The sequence below is a fragment of the Nerophis ophidion genome, linkage group LG15, assembly GCF_033978795.1.
Source record: "Nerophis ophidion isolate RoL-2023_Sa linkage group LG15, RoL_Noph_v1.0, whole genome shotgun sequence".
NCBI lineage: Eukaryota > Metazoa > Chordata > Actinopteri > Syngnathiformes > Syngnathidae > Nerophis > Nerophis ophidion.
In genome coordinates, this window is record NC_084625.1 from 47,321,077 (window position 1) to 47,337,463 (window position 16,387).

The 16,387-nt window shown below is 43.7% G+C and overlaps 1 protein-coding gene across 1 annotated transcript in view; it reads left to right on the plus strand.

Moving 5' to 3' along the window:
* LOC133569735 (matrix metalloproteinase-16-like) overlaps nucleotides 1-16,387 on the plus strand; it is a 227,574-nt gene that overhangs the window by 78,982 nt on the left and 132,205 nt on the right. Inside the window, 1 exon segment of the mRNA XM_061922287.1 lies at nucleotides 14,781-15,085. Within this exon segment, the coding sequence (XP_061778271.1) occupies nucleotides 14,781-15,085 (305 nt within the window).

The following is a 16,387-nucleotide window of genomic DNA, read 5'->3' on the forward strand; positions in this document are numbered from 1 at the left end:
AAAATTCTTGCCTGTACAGGAAGTAGCAGACGATGTGCGCGTGATGTCACGGGTTGTAGAGCTCCTCACATCCTCACATTGTTCACAATCATGACCACCAGCAGCTAGAGCGATTCGGACCGAGAAAGCGACCCCATTAATTTGAGCGAGGATGAAAGATTCCTGGATGAGGATAGTGAGAGTGAAGGATTAGAAGAAAATAAGAAAAAAAAGACGAGGGCAGTGGGAGCGATTCAGATGTTATCAGACACATTTACTAGGGTAATTCTGGAAAATCCCTTATCTGCTTATTGTGTTACTAGTGTTTTAGTGAGATTATATAGTCATACCTGAAAGTCGGAGGGGTGTGGTGACCGCCAGTGTCTCTGAGGGAAGCCACGGAGAAGCCAAGAAAGTCACAGCTGCCTCTTTATAGGGCGGTACAGCTCGGTTGGTAAAGCGGCCGTGCCAGCAACTTGAGGGTTGCAGGTTCGATCCCTGCTTCCGCCATCCTAGTCACTACCATTGTGTCCTTGGGCAAGACACTTTACCCACCTGCTCCCAGTGCCACCCACACTGGTTTACATGTTAAATTTAAAAAAAAAAAAAATTAGATATTGGGTTTCACTATGTAAAGCGCTTTGAGTCACTAGAGAAAAAGCGCTATATAAATATAATTCACTTCTTTGACAGTTGCAGGATGAACGACACAACCTCCGCTCATGTTTACGGTAAGAGCCGACTTATTACCACAATTTTCTCAGCGAAACCTGCCGGTTGACATGTGGTAGAGAACCATGTTCGCTTGACCGCTTCACACCAAACGAAGAAACACCGGCTGTGTTTGTGTCGCTACAGCCGGCTGCAATACACCTCTTCCTACCAACATCTTTCTTCTTTGACGTCTCCATTATTAATTGAACAAATTGCAAAAGATTCAGCAACACAGATGTCCAGAATACTGTGTAATTATGCAATAAAAAACGACTACTTTTAGCCGTGATCAGTGCTGGAACAACATATCCGCTACCACCGGTGACGTCACACGCAAGCGTCATCATTCCGCGACGTTTTCAACAGGATGCTTTGCGGAAAATTTAAAATTGCAATTTAGTAAACTAATAAGGCCGTATTGGCATGTGATGCAATGTTAAAGTGGAACATTATCACCAAACCTATACAAGCATCAATATATACCTTGATGGTGCAGAAAAAAGACCATGTATTTTTTTAACCGATTTCCGAACTCTAAATGGGTGAATTTTGGCAAATTAAACGCCTTTCTGTTTATCGGTCTTTTAGCGATGACGTCAGAACGTGACGTCACCGAGGTAACACACCCGCCATATTCATTTTCACATTACAAAAACCGGGTCTCAGCTCTGTTATTTTCCGTTTTTTCGACTATTTTTTGGAACCTTGGAGACATCATGCCTCGTCGGTGTGTTGTCAAAGGGTGTAACAACACTAACAGGGAGGGATTCAAGTTGCACCACTGGCAAGAAATCTGCCGCCAGACCCCCATTGAATGTGCCAGAGTGTCTTCACATTTGACCGGCGATGCTAAGACAGACATGGCACAGAGATGTATGGATAACCTGCAGATGCATTTGCAACGATTAAGTCAACGAAATCACAAAGGTGAGTTTTGTTGATGTTGTTGACTTATGTGCAAATAAGACATGTCTGGTCACGGCATGACTGCCAGCTAATCACTGCTAACATGCTACGCTAATCGATGCTAACATGCTATTTACGCTAGCTGTATGTACATTTGAAACTAGATACCCACATTTAATGCGAAACAAACACTTACCAATCGACAGATTTAAATTGCTCCAGTGTCACAAGATGCGAAAGTCCTGATCGTTTGGTCCGCACATTTTACCGGCGATGCTAATAAGGCAGCCGTGCTATGGGCCACTTCATTAAGTACAGCGTCAATAGCTATTCGCTCAAGAGCTTCAATTTCTTCTTCAATTTCGTTTTCGCTATCTGCCTCCATACTCCGACTATCTGTTTCTATACATGCGTAATTTGTTGAATCGCTTAAGCCGCTGAAATCCGAGTCTGAATCCGAGCTAATGTCGTTATATCTTGCTGTGGTAACCGCCATGTTTTTTGTATTGGAAGCCCTGTATGACGTCACAGGGAAATGGATAGTGGTTTCGAAGATAGCGAAAATAAGGCACTTTAAAGCTTTTTTTAGGGATATTCCGGGACCGGTAAAATTTTGAAAAAAACTTCGAAAAATACAACAAGCCACTGGGAACTGATTTTTATTGTTTTTAACCCTTTTGAAATTGTGATAATGTTCCCTTTTAATATTTCATCATTGATATATAAACTATCAGACTGTGGGGTTGGTAGTAGTGGGTTTCAGTAGGTCTTTAAACTGATCCGAAAGGCCAGGGACATCGTTGAGTTGGAGCTGGACTCTCTGACAACAGAGAGGAGGAACCTGTAACATCTTGGACAACGTACCTCACCCACTCCAGAAGGTGCTGGTCGAACACCAAAAGCACTTTAAGTGCGAGACTTATCCCACCACGATGCAAAACAGAACGCCACAGAAGGTCATCGCTGCCTGTGCCCATTAAACTTTACAATGCATCACTTTAATAGTCTTGGATACTGGTCTATTAACCCGGACATATTTATTAAACCCCATAACTGGGCAATCTTCCCAATATATTTTTATACTTCATGGTTAAAAACGAGCATTATCTGCTTCCGCGCCAAATCCGGTTATTTCACCATGTCTTCCTTGTACGTATACTTGGTACTTTTTGTTTATTGTCCAGCTAATTCTATGATATTGCTTATTTTATCGTCTCATTTTATTTCCCAGTACTGTATACCCGGAGATACTGTATATCTCTGGGTTGGGGAGGAGACCCTGCCCCAAGTGGAGGAGTTCAAGTACCTAGGAGTCTTGTTCACGAGTGAAGGAAGAGTGGATCGTGAGATCGACAGGTGGATCGGTGCGGCGTCTTCAGTAATGCGGACGTTGTACCGATCTGTTGTGGTGAAGAAGGAGCTGAGCCGGAAGGCAAAGCTCTCAATTTACCGGTCGATCTACGTTCCCATCCTCACCTATGGTCATGAGCTTTGGGTCATGACCGAAAGGATAAGATCACGGGTACAAGCGGCCGAAATGAGTTCTCCCTTAGAGATAGGGTGAGAAGCTCTGTCATCCGGGAGGAACTCAAAGTAAAGCCGCCGCTCCTCCACATCGAGAGGAGCCAGATGAGGTGGTTCGGGCATCTGGTCAGGATGCCACCCGAACGCCTCCCTAGGGAGTAGTTAAGGGCACGTCCAACCGGTAGGAGGCCACGGGGAAGACCCAGGACACGTTGGGAAGACTATGTCTCCCGGCTGGCCTGGGAACGCCTCGGGATCCCCCGGGAAGAGATAGACGAAGTGGCTGGGGAGAGGGAAGTCTGGGTTTCCCTGCTTAGGCTGCTGCCCCCGCGACCCGACCTCGGATAAGCGGAAGAAGATGGATGGATGGAATACTGTATACGTGAAGAGCAACAATAATACCTGAATGTACTCCTGAGGATATAGAAAAATCCAGAAATTAGACGCTCCGTTTTAAAAGCCACAGGGTTCTAACCGTAGGAAAAAAAGTTGAGGCTTGTCGTCCTGAATTTGTGGTGTAAATAATAACTATGTCGCTAATACTTGGGTAATATGTTCAAGTAGGACTGGGCGATATCGCGGGTTTGTCTCTGTGCGATATAGAAAATGAATATATCGTGAAATTTGAGTATTCGTTCTCACGCGGTTGCTTTTAGCTTACAGCAGGGGTGTCAAACTCAAATACAGAGTGGGCCAAAATTTAAAACTGAATAAAGTTTTGAATAAATTAACCTTTTAAACAAGTTTTGCATTGAATATTGAACAAGCAAGGCTTGTATAACTTTATAGTGACATGCAAAATCCAGTTCCAAATAATAGTGATAATAATAATTAAAAAAATACCGATGCATATCAAATAAATTTTAAATAAAAATTGAATGCCTCTTTTCTATTTGCAGCCTTCTGAGGTAAATATCAAAATCAACTTTTTCCACGGGCTAATAATAAGTTTGAAAATAAAATAACAATAATGAACGAATCAAACATTCCAGGCTTGAAGTAGCAAGAGAAAGTGCCGGAATAAAACGTTAATTATTGCTCAGTTTGCTACACTGAGTTGCTTTAACACTGAATATGGAACAAGCAACGCAAGTTATATAACTTCGTAGTGCAAAATCAACTATCAAGAAACAAACTAAAATTCATCACTGTAATATTAAATTAAATTTATATTTGCAGTCTTCTGAGGTAAATATCAACATTAACTTTTTCCACAGGCTAATCATTTGAAAATAAAATAACAATGAGGTGGGCGGGGTTGGGTTGTAGCGGGGGGGGGGGGTGTATATTGTAGCATCCCGGAAGAGTTAGTGCTGCAAGGGGTTCTGGGTGTTTGTTCTGTGAAGCGAAGTGAATTATATTTATATAGCGCTTTTCTCAAGTGACTCAAAGCGCTTTACATAGCGACACCCAAAATCTAAGTTACATTTAAACCAGTGTGAGTGGCACTGGGAGCGGGTGGGTAAAGTGTCTTGCCCAAGGACACAACGGCAGTAACTAGGATGGCACAAGCGGGAATCGAACCTGCAACCCTCAAGTTGCTGGCACGGCCACTCTACCAACCGAGCTATGGGTTTCGGTGCGATATGTGTTTGTCATTCTTGTTTGGCGTGGCTTCACAGTGTGGTGCATATGAGAAACTGATCAGGCGGGCCGGTTCTACAATGGGAATGAAACTGGACACACTGGTGACGGTGGCAGAGAAGAGGACTGTTGACAAACTAGTGAGCATCCTGGATGATGCCAGTCACCCTCTGCATAGCGTTATCAGTAGCCAGAGGAGCCTGTTCAGTTCTAGACTGCTTCATCCCAAGTGCAGGACTAATAGACTCAAGAACTCCTTTGTCCCACACGCCATTAGACTGTACAACTCCTCTCTGGGGCGGGGGGGGTACTAGGATGACAGGGGATGCAAAACAATAACAGTGAAATACGTTTTCATAACATGGTCACTACTGCCTACTTTGTCTTGTTATATTCTTATTTTACTGTTATATTTTTATTCCCATTGTTGCTTTTTAGTTTTTATTCTTATTGTAATATTCCTCTATTTTGTTTCCATTTAAACCCCCATTATTTACTTTTTACTTTTATTTAAATTGATCTCAACTCTGTACATAAAGTACTATCTATATTTGTAACAGTGTTGAAGTTGTTGATACGGCCACCCTCAGTGTGACCTGTATGACCGTTGATCAAGTATGCATTGCATTCATTTATATATGTGTGCAAACCGCGTATATTATGTGACTTGGCCGGCACGCTGTTTGAATGGAGGAAAAGCAGACATGACATGTTGTATAGGACGCTAAAGGCAGTATCTTTAAGGCACTCCCCCAATATTGTTCTACGGGTGGAATTCGGGAGAACGGTTTTCGGGAGGGGCGCTGAACTTCGGGAGTCTCCCGGGAAAATCGGGAGGGTTATTATTGGTGAATGCGGTGTTACAGCTGCACCAGCTCTAATGTTAATTTGATATTTCCTAAAGGGGCCGAATGAAATTACACGGCGGGCCAAATTCGGCCCACGGGCCAGAGTTTGACACCCATGCACTACAGGCTCTTCTCACTCTTTCTTGTCTCTCCTTTTTCACTGAGACGTAAAACAAGCGCACCTAACATACGTCCCATATGTATACGCCCTCGCAGAGCAGAGAGGTAGCAGCATGGGTAACGTTAGGTAGTGCGAGTGGTAATACGAGAGAAAGAAGGTGCAAAACTGGTAACAAATAAAAGAAAAAGTTATTCCCAAGAAAACCAGCAGGGGGTCCATCGTCTGGCGGTGGTTTGGCTTCAAGCGGGAAGATGTCGAACAGACAACCGTAATTTGTCAAATGCTTCACTACAAAAAGTAGCATTACTGCTAATTTGTAGCATCATTTGAAAAGTCACCTGCTAGAACAGGGGTAGGGAACCTATGGCTCTAGAGCCAGATGTGGCTCTTTTGATGACTGCATCCGGCTCTCGGATAAATCTGAGCTGACATTGCGTAACACAATAAGTAATGAATAATTCCACTTGTCATCACAGTGTTAAAAATAACGCTCAAAATATAAAAAAATTCTCATGCATTTTGAATCCATCCATCCGTTTTTTCCACCGCACCTGTTCAAGATCACATTTTATATTGCACAGCCACTTAGTCTGGTAAGAAGTTATTTATTTATTATTGGTTAGTGCGGGGCTTTGCCCTCCTGAGGGTTCTTCAGACCCCCAAGCACCGACAGTTTTTAGCACTTCCATATTGAGAGTACTGACAGATATAAGTTAGAACTTTGTGTTAGAAATGGCAAAAAACGAACGATGCATGTACACGTACGAGCCAGTCTGCCCCACAACAAAAAGATAAAGAAAAAAGAAGGAGCATCTGACTACAAACGTGGACTATTAACCACCAATTGGGAAAATTCCAAACAACTCGTTTGGAAGAAGTTGGAAGGAATGCGGGATCGTTTTAGAAATATCTCCTCCATGGTTTGATTTCACATTATCGCTACTTAAGCACATTCTGAACACAGAAAAAAAAGCTACCAATAGGTAAGGAAATGTTTTTCTTGATCCGAAGACTAAGTGGCTGTGCAATGTAAAATGTGATGTTTGCAGGAAGCTTTCACAGCCCACAAGTTTTCTGCTATTACCGCCCATATAATCTCCGCCTACACAAATACTTTTCAAACCGCCAGCACATGCACACTTTAGAAGGTAAACATACCGTCGTCGGTCGATGCCGATATGCTTAGAAGCTGCGACGAAACCAGAAGGGAAACCCTATTTGTGGTCCACCAGGTGTTTTCAGAGCAAATTAGTCCGGGAGAAGTTTTAGCGGGGCTTTTAGCGGGCAGTGCAGTGTTGATAATCCTTAATTAGAAAGTAGATTTCCATGGAAGGAAAAAGTCCAATCCTCTGAACACCTGCAACGTATCAGAGCTGCCTTACACCACAAATTGCTCCATTTAGTTCTGCGTAAGCCACCCACTAGCATGGAAACTGTAGCATGTCCTAGAAGCGAAATCCCTAAATTCTTTGATGTTCTTAAACTGTTTGAGAATTTGCTCACAAAGCTGCTTTTATACCCAATCATGGCACCCACCTGTTCCCAATTAGCCTGTTCACCTCTGGGATGTTCCAAATAAGTGTTTGATGAGTATTCCTCAACTTTCTTAGTCTTTTTTGCTACTTGTGCCAGCTTTTTTTTTTTTAAACATGTTGCAGGCATCCAATTCCAAATGAGCTAATATATGCAAAAAATAACGTTTCTCAGTCCTAACATTAAGTATCTTGCCTTTGCAGTCTATTCAATTGAATATAAGTTGAAAAGCCTTTACAAAACTGTTTTTTGTTTACCATTTACACGACGTGACAACTTCACTAGTTTTGGCTTTTGTATATTCTATGCGGGAAAAAAAAGGAATGCCATTAAAAGAAACACTATAGGACAGAGTAACGCATTAATTTAATTAATCTTAGACAGCCCTTTAAGCCACCCAGCATGCATTTATAAAATTATGAAATAATATTGCTGAATATGTCTAATATGCGTATGACTTACATTGACGGAGGATTTTCTGTCCATCTGTGTCAGTTAGTACCTCCCTGCTTGGAACTCAGCATTAAGAGTTGGAATTGGGGGTTTAATCACCAAAAATTATTCCCGGGCGCGGTGCGGCTGCTGCCCACTGCTCCCCTCACCTCCTAGGGCAGGGGTAGGGAACCTATGGCTCTATAGCCAGATGTGACTCTTTTGATGACTACATATGTCTCTCAGATAATTATATTTATATAGCACATTTCTCTAGTGACTCGAAGCGCTTTACAAAGGACACAACGGCAGTGACTAGGATGACGGAAGCGGGAATCGAACCTGGAACCCCTCGGGTTGCTAGCACGGCCACTTTACCAACCGAGCTATGCCGAGTAACCGTGTAATACTCTTCCATATCAGTAGGTGGCAGTCGGTAGCTAAATGCTTTGTAGATGTGGGAAACAGCGGGAGGCAGGGTGCAGGTAAAAAGGTGTCTAATGCTTAAACCAAGGGTAGGGAACCTATGGCTCTAGAGCCAGATGTGGCTCTTTTGATGACTACATATGGCTCTCAGATAATTATATTTATATAGCGATTTTCTCTAGTGACTCGAAGCGCTTTACAAAGTGACACCCAATATATAAGTTACATTTAAACCAGTGTGGGTGGCACTGGGGGCAGGTGTGTAAAGTGTCTTGCCCAAGGACACAACGGCAGTGACTAGGATGACGGAAGCGGGAATCGAACCTGGAACCCCTCAGGTTGCTCGCACGGCCACTCTACCAACCGAGCTATGCCGAGTAACCGTGTAATACTCTTCCATATCAGTAGGTGGCAGTCGGTAGCTAAATGCCTTGTAGATGTGGGAAACAGCGGGAGGCAGAATGCAGGTAAAAAGGTGTCTAACGCTTAAACCAGGGGTAGGGAACCTATGGCTCTAGAGACAGATGTGGCTCTTTTGATGACTACATATGGCTCTCAGATAATTACATTTCTATAGCGCTTTTCTCGAGTGACTTGAAGCGCTTTACAAAGTGACACCCAATATATGTTACATTTAAACCAGTGTGGGTGGCACTGGGGGCAGGTGTGTAAAGTGTCTTGCCCAAGGACACAACGGCAGTGACTAGGATGACGGAAGCTGGAATCGAACCTGGAACCCCTCAGGTTGCTAGCACGGCCACTCTACCAACCGAGCTATGCCGAGTAACCGTGTAATACTCTTCCATATCAGTAGGTGGCAGTCGGTAGCTAAATGCTTTGTAGATGTGGGGAAACAGCGGGAGGCAGGGTGCAGGTAAAAAGGTGTCTAATGCTTAAACCAGGGGTAGGGAACCTATGGCTCTAGAGCCAGGTGTGGCTCTTTTGATGACTACATATGGCTCTCAGATAATTACATTTATATAGCGCTTTTCTCTAGTGACTCGAAGCGCTTTACAAAGTGACACCCAATATCTAAGTTACATTCAAACCAGTGTGGGTGGCACTGGGGGCAGGTGTGTAAAGTGTCTTGCCCAAGGACACAACGGCAGTGACTAGGATGACGGAAGCGGGAATCGAACCCGGAACCCCTCAGGTTGCTAGCACGGCCACTCTACCAACCGAGCTATGCCGAGTAACCGTGTAATACTCTTCCATATCAGTAGGTGGCAGTCGGTAGCTAAATGCTTTGTAGATGTGGGGAAACAGTGGGAGGCAGGGTGCAGGTAAAAAGGTGTCTAATGCTTAAACCAGGGGTAGGGAACCTATGGCTCTAGAGCCAGATGTGGCTCTTTTGATGACTACATATGGCTCTCAGATAATTACATTTATATAGCGCTTTTCTCTAGTGACTCGAAGCGCTTTACAAAGTGACACCCGATATATAAGTTACATTTAAACCAGTGTGGGTGGCACTGGGGGCAGGTGTGTAAAGTGTCTTGCCCAAGGACACAACGGCAGTGACTAGGATGACGGAAGCGGGAATCGAACCCGGAACCCCTCAGGTTGCTAGCACGGCCACTCTACCAACCGAGCTATGCCGAGTAACCGTGTAATACTCTTCCATATCAGTAGGTGGCAGTCGGTAGCTAAATGCTTTGTAGATGTGGGGAAACAGTGGGAGGCAGGGTGCAGGTAAAAAGGTGTCTAATGCTTAAACCAGGGGTAGGGAACCTATGGCTCTAGAGCCAGATGTGGCTCTTTTGATGACTACATATGGCTCTCAGATAATTACATTTATATAGCGCTTTTCTCTAGTGACTCGAAGCGCTTTACAAAGTGACACCCGATATATAAGTTACATTTAAACCAGTGTGGGTGGCACTGGGGGCAGGTGTGTAAAGTGTCTTGCCCAAGGACACAACGGCAGTGACTAGGATGACGGAAGCGGGAATCGAACCTGGAACCCCTCAGGTTGCCAGCACGGCCACTCTACCAACCGAGCTATGCCGAGTAACCGTGTAATACTCTTCCATATCAGTACGTGGCAGTCGGTAGCTAAATGCTTTGTAGACGTGGGGAAACAGCGGGAGGCAGGGTGCAGGTAAAAAGGTGTCTAATGCTTAAACCAGGGGTAGGGAGCCAGATGACTGCATATGGCTCTCAGGTAAATTTTAGCTGAGATTGCTTAACACGATAAGTAATGAATAATTCCCCCGGTAATCACAGTGTCAAAAATAACGTTCAAATTTTAAAACATTCTCAGGCATTTTAATCCAACCATCTGTTTTCTACCGCACCTGTTCAAGATGTCGCTTTAATGGTAAGAAGTGTTATATGTATTTCTGGTTGACTTTTATAATAACAATGTTGTTAAAAAGAATAAAAGACTCTACAAATGTTGGTCATACTTAAAAATGCACAAATTTAGTTGTATTCAGTGTTGAAAAATGTTATATGGCTCTTACGGAAATACATTGTGAAATATTTGGCTTTCATGGCTCTCTCAGCCAAAAAGGTTCCCGACCCCTGCCCTAGGGGGGTGATCAAGGGTGATGGGTCAAATGCAGAGAATATTTTCGCCACACCTGGTGTGTGTGTGTCAATCATTGGTTATTGATAATTGGCCCTCTTTCTGGGGCAAACCTTGCTTGCTGAGGAGAGACGGCCTTCACCCTAACCAGGAAGGCGCTATCCTCTTGTCTCGGAACATAGATTTCGCATTGAGCCACATTTGACTAACTGCACTAGAGCAAGCCCGGTCACAGGCAATTACAGAGCCTGCTAGCCTGGGTATGGAGTCAGTTAAGCTAGAACTAGCCAGCGCCAGGCTGGATGATCCCTGTACACATAGCAATTTTCGTAGAATAATACACAACTCACAAAATGTTTTTTCTACTGTGTCTATGACTTCGTCAGAGTTAGACATGCGTTCTACTGAGGTGGCAAATTATGATGCGTTCAGTTTATCGCAGCGCCAAGTAGACAATCTGAAAATTCCCGTCATATCAATTCCTAGATATGGTCGTAATTATTTTAAGTACACTGCGCATAATAAACGCAACATTATTAATATTGCTACTACGGATAATTTTATCAACAACTCCTTAAAACAGCCCACTACCTATAATATGGGCTTTCTAAACATCAGATCTTTGTCTCCCAAAACGTTATTAGTCAATGAGGTCATTAGAGACAACAACCTTAACGTCATCGGTCTTAGCGAAACCTGGCTTAAACCAGACGACTTTTTTGCGATAAATGAGGCATCCCCTCCTAACTATACGAATGCGCATATTGCCCGTCACCTCAAAAGGGGAGGGGGTGTCGCACTAATATACAACGAAAACTTTAACTTTAGTCCTAACTTAAATAATAAATATAAATCGTTTGAGGTGCTTTCTATGAAGTCTGCCACACCTCTGCCTCTGTGCCTGGCCGTTATCTACCGCCCCCCAGGGCCCTATTCGGACTTTATTAGTGAATTCTCAGAGTTTGTTGCTGATCTAGTGACGCACGCCGATAATATAATTATAATGGGGGACTTTAATATCCATATGAATACCTCATTGGACCCACCGTGCGTGGCGCTCCAGTCTATAATTGATAGCTGTGGTCTTACACAAATAATAAATGAACCGACGCATCGCAGCGGTAATACAATAGACCTAGTGCTTGTCAGAGGTATCACCGTTTCCAAAGTTACGATACTCCCGTATACTAAAGTATTGTCCGATCATTACCTTATAAAATTCGAAGTTCAGACGCATGTTCGTCAAACTAATAATAATAATAACTGCTATAGCAGCCGCAACATTAATGCTGCCACAACGACGACTCTTGCGGACCTACTGCCCTCGGTAATGGCACCGTTCCCAAAGTATGTGGGCTCTATTGATAACCTCACTAACAACTTTAACAACGCCCTGCGCGAAACCATTGATAGTATAGCTCCGCTGAAGTTAAAAAAGGCTCCAAAAAGGCGTACGCCATGGTTTACTGAAGAAACTAGAGCTCAGAAATTATTATGTAGAAAGCTGGAACGCAAATGGCGCACGACTAAACTTGAGGTGCACCATCAAGCATGGAGTGATAGTTTAATAACTTATAAACGCATGCTTACCTTAGCTAAAACTAATTATTACTCAAATCTCATCCGCATTAATAAAAACGATCCAACATTTTTGTTTAGTACAGTAGCATTGCTAACCCAACAAGGGACTCCTTCCAGTAGCTCCACCCATTCGGCAGATGACTTTATGAAATTCTTTAATAAGAAAATTTAACTTATTAGAAAGGAGATTAAAGACAATGCGTCCCAGCTACAACAGGGTTATAGTAACACAGATACGATTGTATATACGGCGGATACTGCAAATATCCAAAATAGTTTCTCTCGTTTTGATGAAATAGCATTAGAAGGATTGTTACAACGTGTAAATGGAATAAAACAAACAACATGTTTACTTGACCCACTTCCTGGGAAACTTATCAAGGAGCTTTTTGTATTATTAGGTCCATCAGTGCTAAATATTATAAACGTATCACATTCCTCGGGCACTGTTCCCATTGCATTCAAAAAAGCGGTTATTCATCCTCTCCTTAAAAGACCTAACCTCGATCCTAACCTCATGGTAAACTACCGACCGGTGTCTCACCTTCCCTTTATTTCGAAAATCCTCGAAAAAATTGTTGCAGAGCAGCTAAATGAACACTTAGCGTTTAACAATCTATGTGAAACCTTTCAATCCGGTTTCAGGGCAAATCACTCGACTGAGACAGCCCTCGCAAAATTGACTAATGATCTATTGCTAACGATGGACTCTTATGCGTCATCTATGTTGCTGCTCCTCGATCTTAGCGCTGCTTTCGATACCGTCGATCATAATATTTTATTAGAGCGTATCAAAACACGAATTGGTATGTCAGACTCAGCCCTGTCATGGTTTAACTCTTATCTTACTGATAGGATGCAGTGCGTCTCCCATAACAGTGTGACCACGGACTACGTTAAGGTAACGTGTGGAGTTCCCCAGGGTTCGGTCCTTGGCCCTGTACTCTTCAGCATCTACATGCTGCCGCTGGGTGACGTCATACGCAAATACGGTATTAGCTTTCACTGTTATGCTGATGACACCCAACTCTACATGCCCCTAAAGCTGACCAACACGCCGGACTGTAGTCAGTTGGAAGCGTGTCTTAATGAAATTAAACAATGGATGTCCGCTAACTTTTTGCAACTTAATGCCAAAAAAACGGAAATGCTGATTATCGGTCCTGCTAGACACCGACCTCTATTTAATAATACAACTTTAACATTTGACAACCAAATAATAAAACAAGGTTACTCTGTAAAAAATCTGGGTATTATCTTCGACCCAACTCTCTCCTTTGAGTCACACATTAAAAGCGTTACTAAAACGGCCTTCTTTCATCTCCGTTAGAAGCTAAAATTCGCTCCATTTTGTCCACTAAAGACGCCGAGATCATTATCCATGCGTTTGTTACGTCTCGTCTCGACTACTGTAACGTATTATTTTCGGGTCTCCCCATGTCTAGCATTAAAAGATTACAGTTGGTACAAAATGCGGCTGCTAGACTTTTGACAAGAACAAGAAAGTTTGATCACATTACGCCTGTACTGGCTTCCTGTGCTCTTAAGATGTGACTTTAAGGTTTTACTACTTACGTAAAAAATACTACACGGTCTAGCTCCATCCTATCTTGCCGATTGTATTGTACCATATGTCCCGGCAAGAAATCTGCGTTCAAAGGACTCCGGCTTATTAGTGATTCCCAAAGCCCAAAAAAAGTCTGCGGGCTTAAAAACGTTTTCCGTTCGGGCTCCAGTACTCTGGGATGCCCTCCCGGTAACAGTTCGAGATGCCACCTCAGTAGAAGCATTTAAGTCTCACCTTAAAACTCATTTGTACACTCTAGCCTTTAAATAGACTCCCTTTTTAGACCAGTTGATCTGCCGTTTCTTTTCTTTTTCTTCTATGTCCCACTCTCCCTTGTGGAGGGGGTCCGGTCCGGTCCGATCCGGTGGCCATGTACTGCTCGCCTGTGTATCGGCTGGGGACATCTCTGCGCTGCTGATCCGCCTCCGCTTGGGATGGTTTCCTGCTGGCTCCGCTGTGAACGGGACTCTCGCTGCTGTGTTGGATCCGCTTTGGACTGGACTCTCGCGACTGTGTTGGATCCATTGTGGATTGAACTTTCACAGTATCATGTTAGACACGCTCGACATCCATTGCTTTCCTCCTCTCCAAGGTTCTCATAGTCATCATTGTCACCGACGTCCCACTGGGTGTGAGTTTTCCTTGCCCTTATGTGGGCCTACCGAGGATGTCGTAGTGGTTTGTGCAGCCCTTTGAGACACTAGTGATTTAGGGCTATATAAGTAAACATTGATTGATTTTTTTGGCTCTATGGTTGTCATCACACTTTTTTCTTCTTTGCTGCTGTTAATTACCATTATGTGGCAACATCACAAAAAAGCCCAAGAAAAGGCAAAGTGTGGCGAATCAAATCTCGCTGTTGAATAAACTGGAATACGAATCACGAAGTTGGCATTTGTGGAGCTGCACGATGTTAGTAAACATGGAAGAAAGTACACGTGCAAACCTTCTGTAGACCACGTCCTAGCTCTGGATCTGTTTTGCGATGGCGATTTGTAAAAACCCTCCCTTTCACACTGCGTGGTATCTCCACAGCATAAAGAACGTGACGCCCAAGGTGGGTGCGGAGGAGACCCACGATGCCATCCGACGAGCCTTCGACGTCTGGCAAAACGTGACGCCGCTGCGCTTCGAGGCCGTGCCCTACAGTGAGCTGGAGCGGACCAAGAGAGACGTGGACATCACCATCATCTTTGCCTCAGGTTTCCATGGCGACAGCTCGCCGTTCGACGGTGAAGGCGGATTCCTGGCCCACGCCTACTTCCCCGGGCCGGGCATCGGAGGCGACACGCACTTTGACTCGGATGAGCCTTGGACACTAGGGAACCCCAACCATGATGGTAAGCGCTGATTATTGTTTTACAAGTCTCACTTCCGGAATGTCAGGGTTTTAGACTGCACCTGATTGAAACCTGCACCCACCTAATTAATAACTCATTTTATTTTGTAGATTTATTGGCAAGCCAGGTCTATAAGCCACAGGTGTACACATTGAAATATGTTAATAGTTGCTTGTGTGCATTTACAATTCTAACAAAAGACACTGCCTGTCACTCAACAAAGTGGTTATTAAGTGCCAGTTAGTGGTGGTAGTTTTCATTCCGTGAGGTGGCTGTTTCTTGTATTATTCATGACGATTGTGAGTCCATAACGCGCTAAATGGCTGAATGAATGATTTTGAGTGTTGTTATTTTTCTTGTGAGCATTCGTCTTCGTCTTTCGGCCTGCGTCTTGTGCATGGTGTCGTGTGTTATTCATGATGACTGTGAGTCCATAACGCGCCAAATGGCTGAATGAATAATTGTGTGTTTGTTTTTGTTTTTGTTGTGAACAATCGTCTTCGTCTTTCGGCCTGCGTCTCGTATTATTCATGATGACTGTGAGTCCATAACGCGCTAAATGGCTGAATGAATGATTTTGAGTGTTTTATTTTTGTTGTAAACAATCGTCTTCGTCTTTGGGCCTGCGTCTTGTGCATGGCGTCGTGTATTATTCATGATGACTGTGAGTCCATAACGTGCTAAATGGCTGAATGAATGTTTGTGTGAGTGTTTTTGTTTTTGTTGTGAACTATCGTCTTTGTCTTTCGGCCTGCGTCTTGTATTATTCATGATGACTGTGAGTCCATAACGCGCTAAATGGCTGAATTAATGATTTTTGAGTGTTTTTGTTTTTGTTGTGAACAATCGTCTTCCAGAATCGCTTCGAAGCCGTCTGGAAGTCGTTTTCCATGGCTTTCCCAAACTCTTCCCATGTCCGAGTTTTTGCCTCCGCGACCGCTAAAGCTGCACACCGCTTGGCCCGTCGGTACCCGTCCACTGCCTCCGGAGTCCTATGAGCCTTTGGGGCTGCGTCTTGTGCATGGCGTCGTGTATTATTCATGATGACTGTGAGTCCATAACGCGCCAAATGGCTGAATGAATGATTGTGTGAGTGTTTTTGTTGTGAACAATCGTCTTCGTCTTTCGGCCTGCGTCTTGTGCATGGCATCGTGTATTATTCATGACGACTGTGAGTCCATAATGCGCTAAATGGCTGAATGAATGATTCTGAGTGTTTTCGTTTTTGTTGTGAACAATCGTCTTTGTCTTTCGGCCTGCATCTTGTGCATGGCATTGTGTATTATTCATGACGACTGTGAG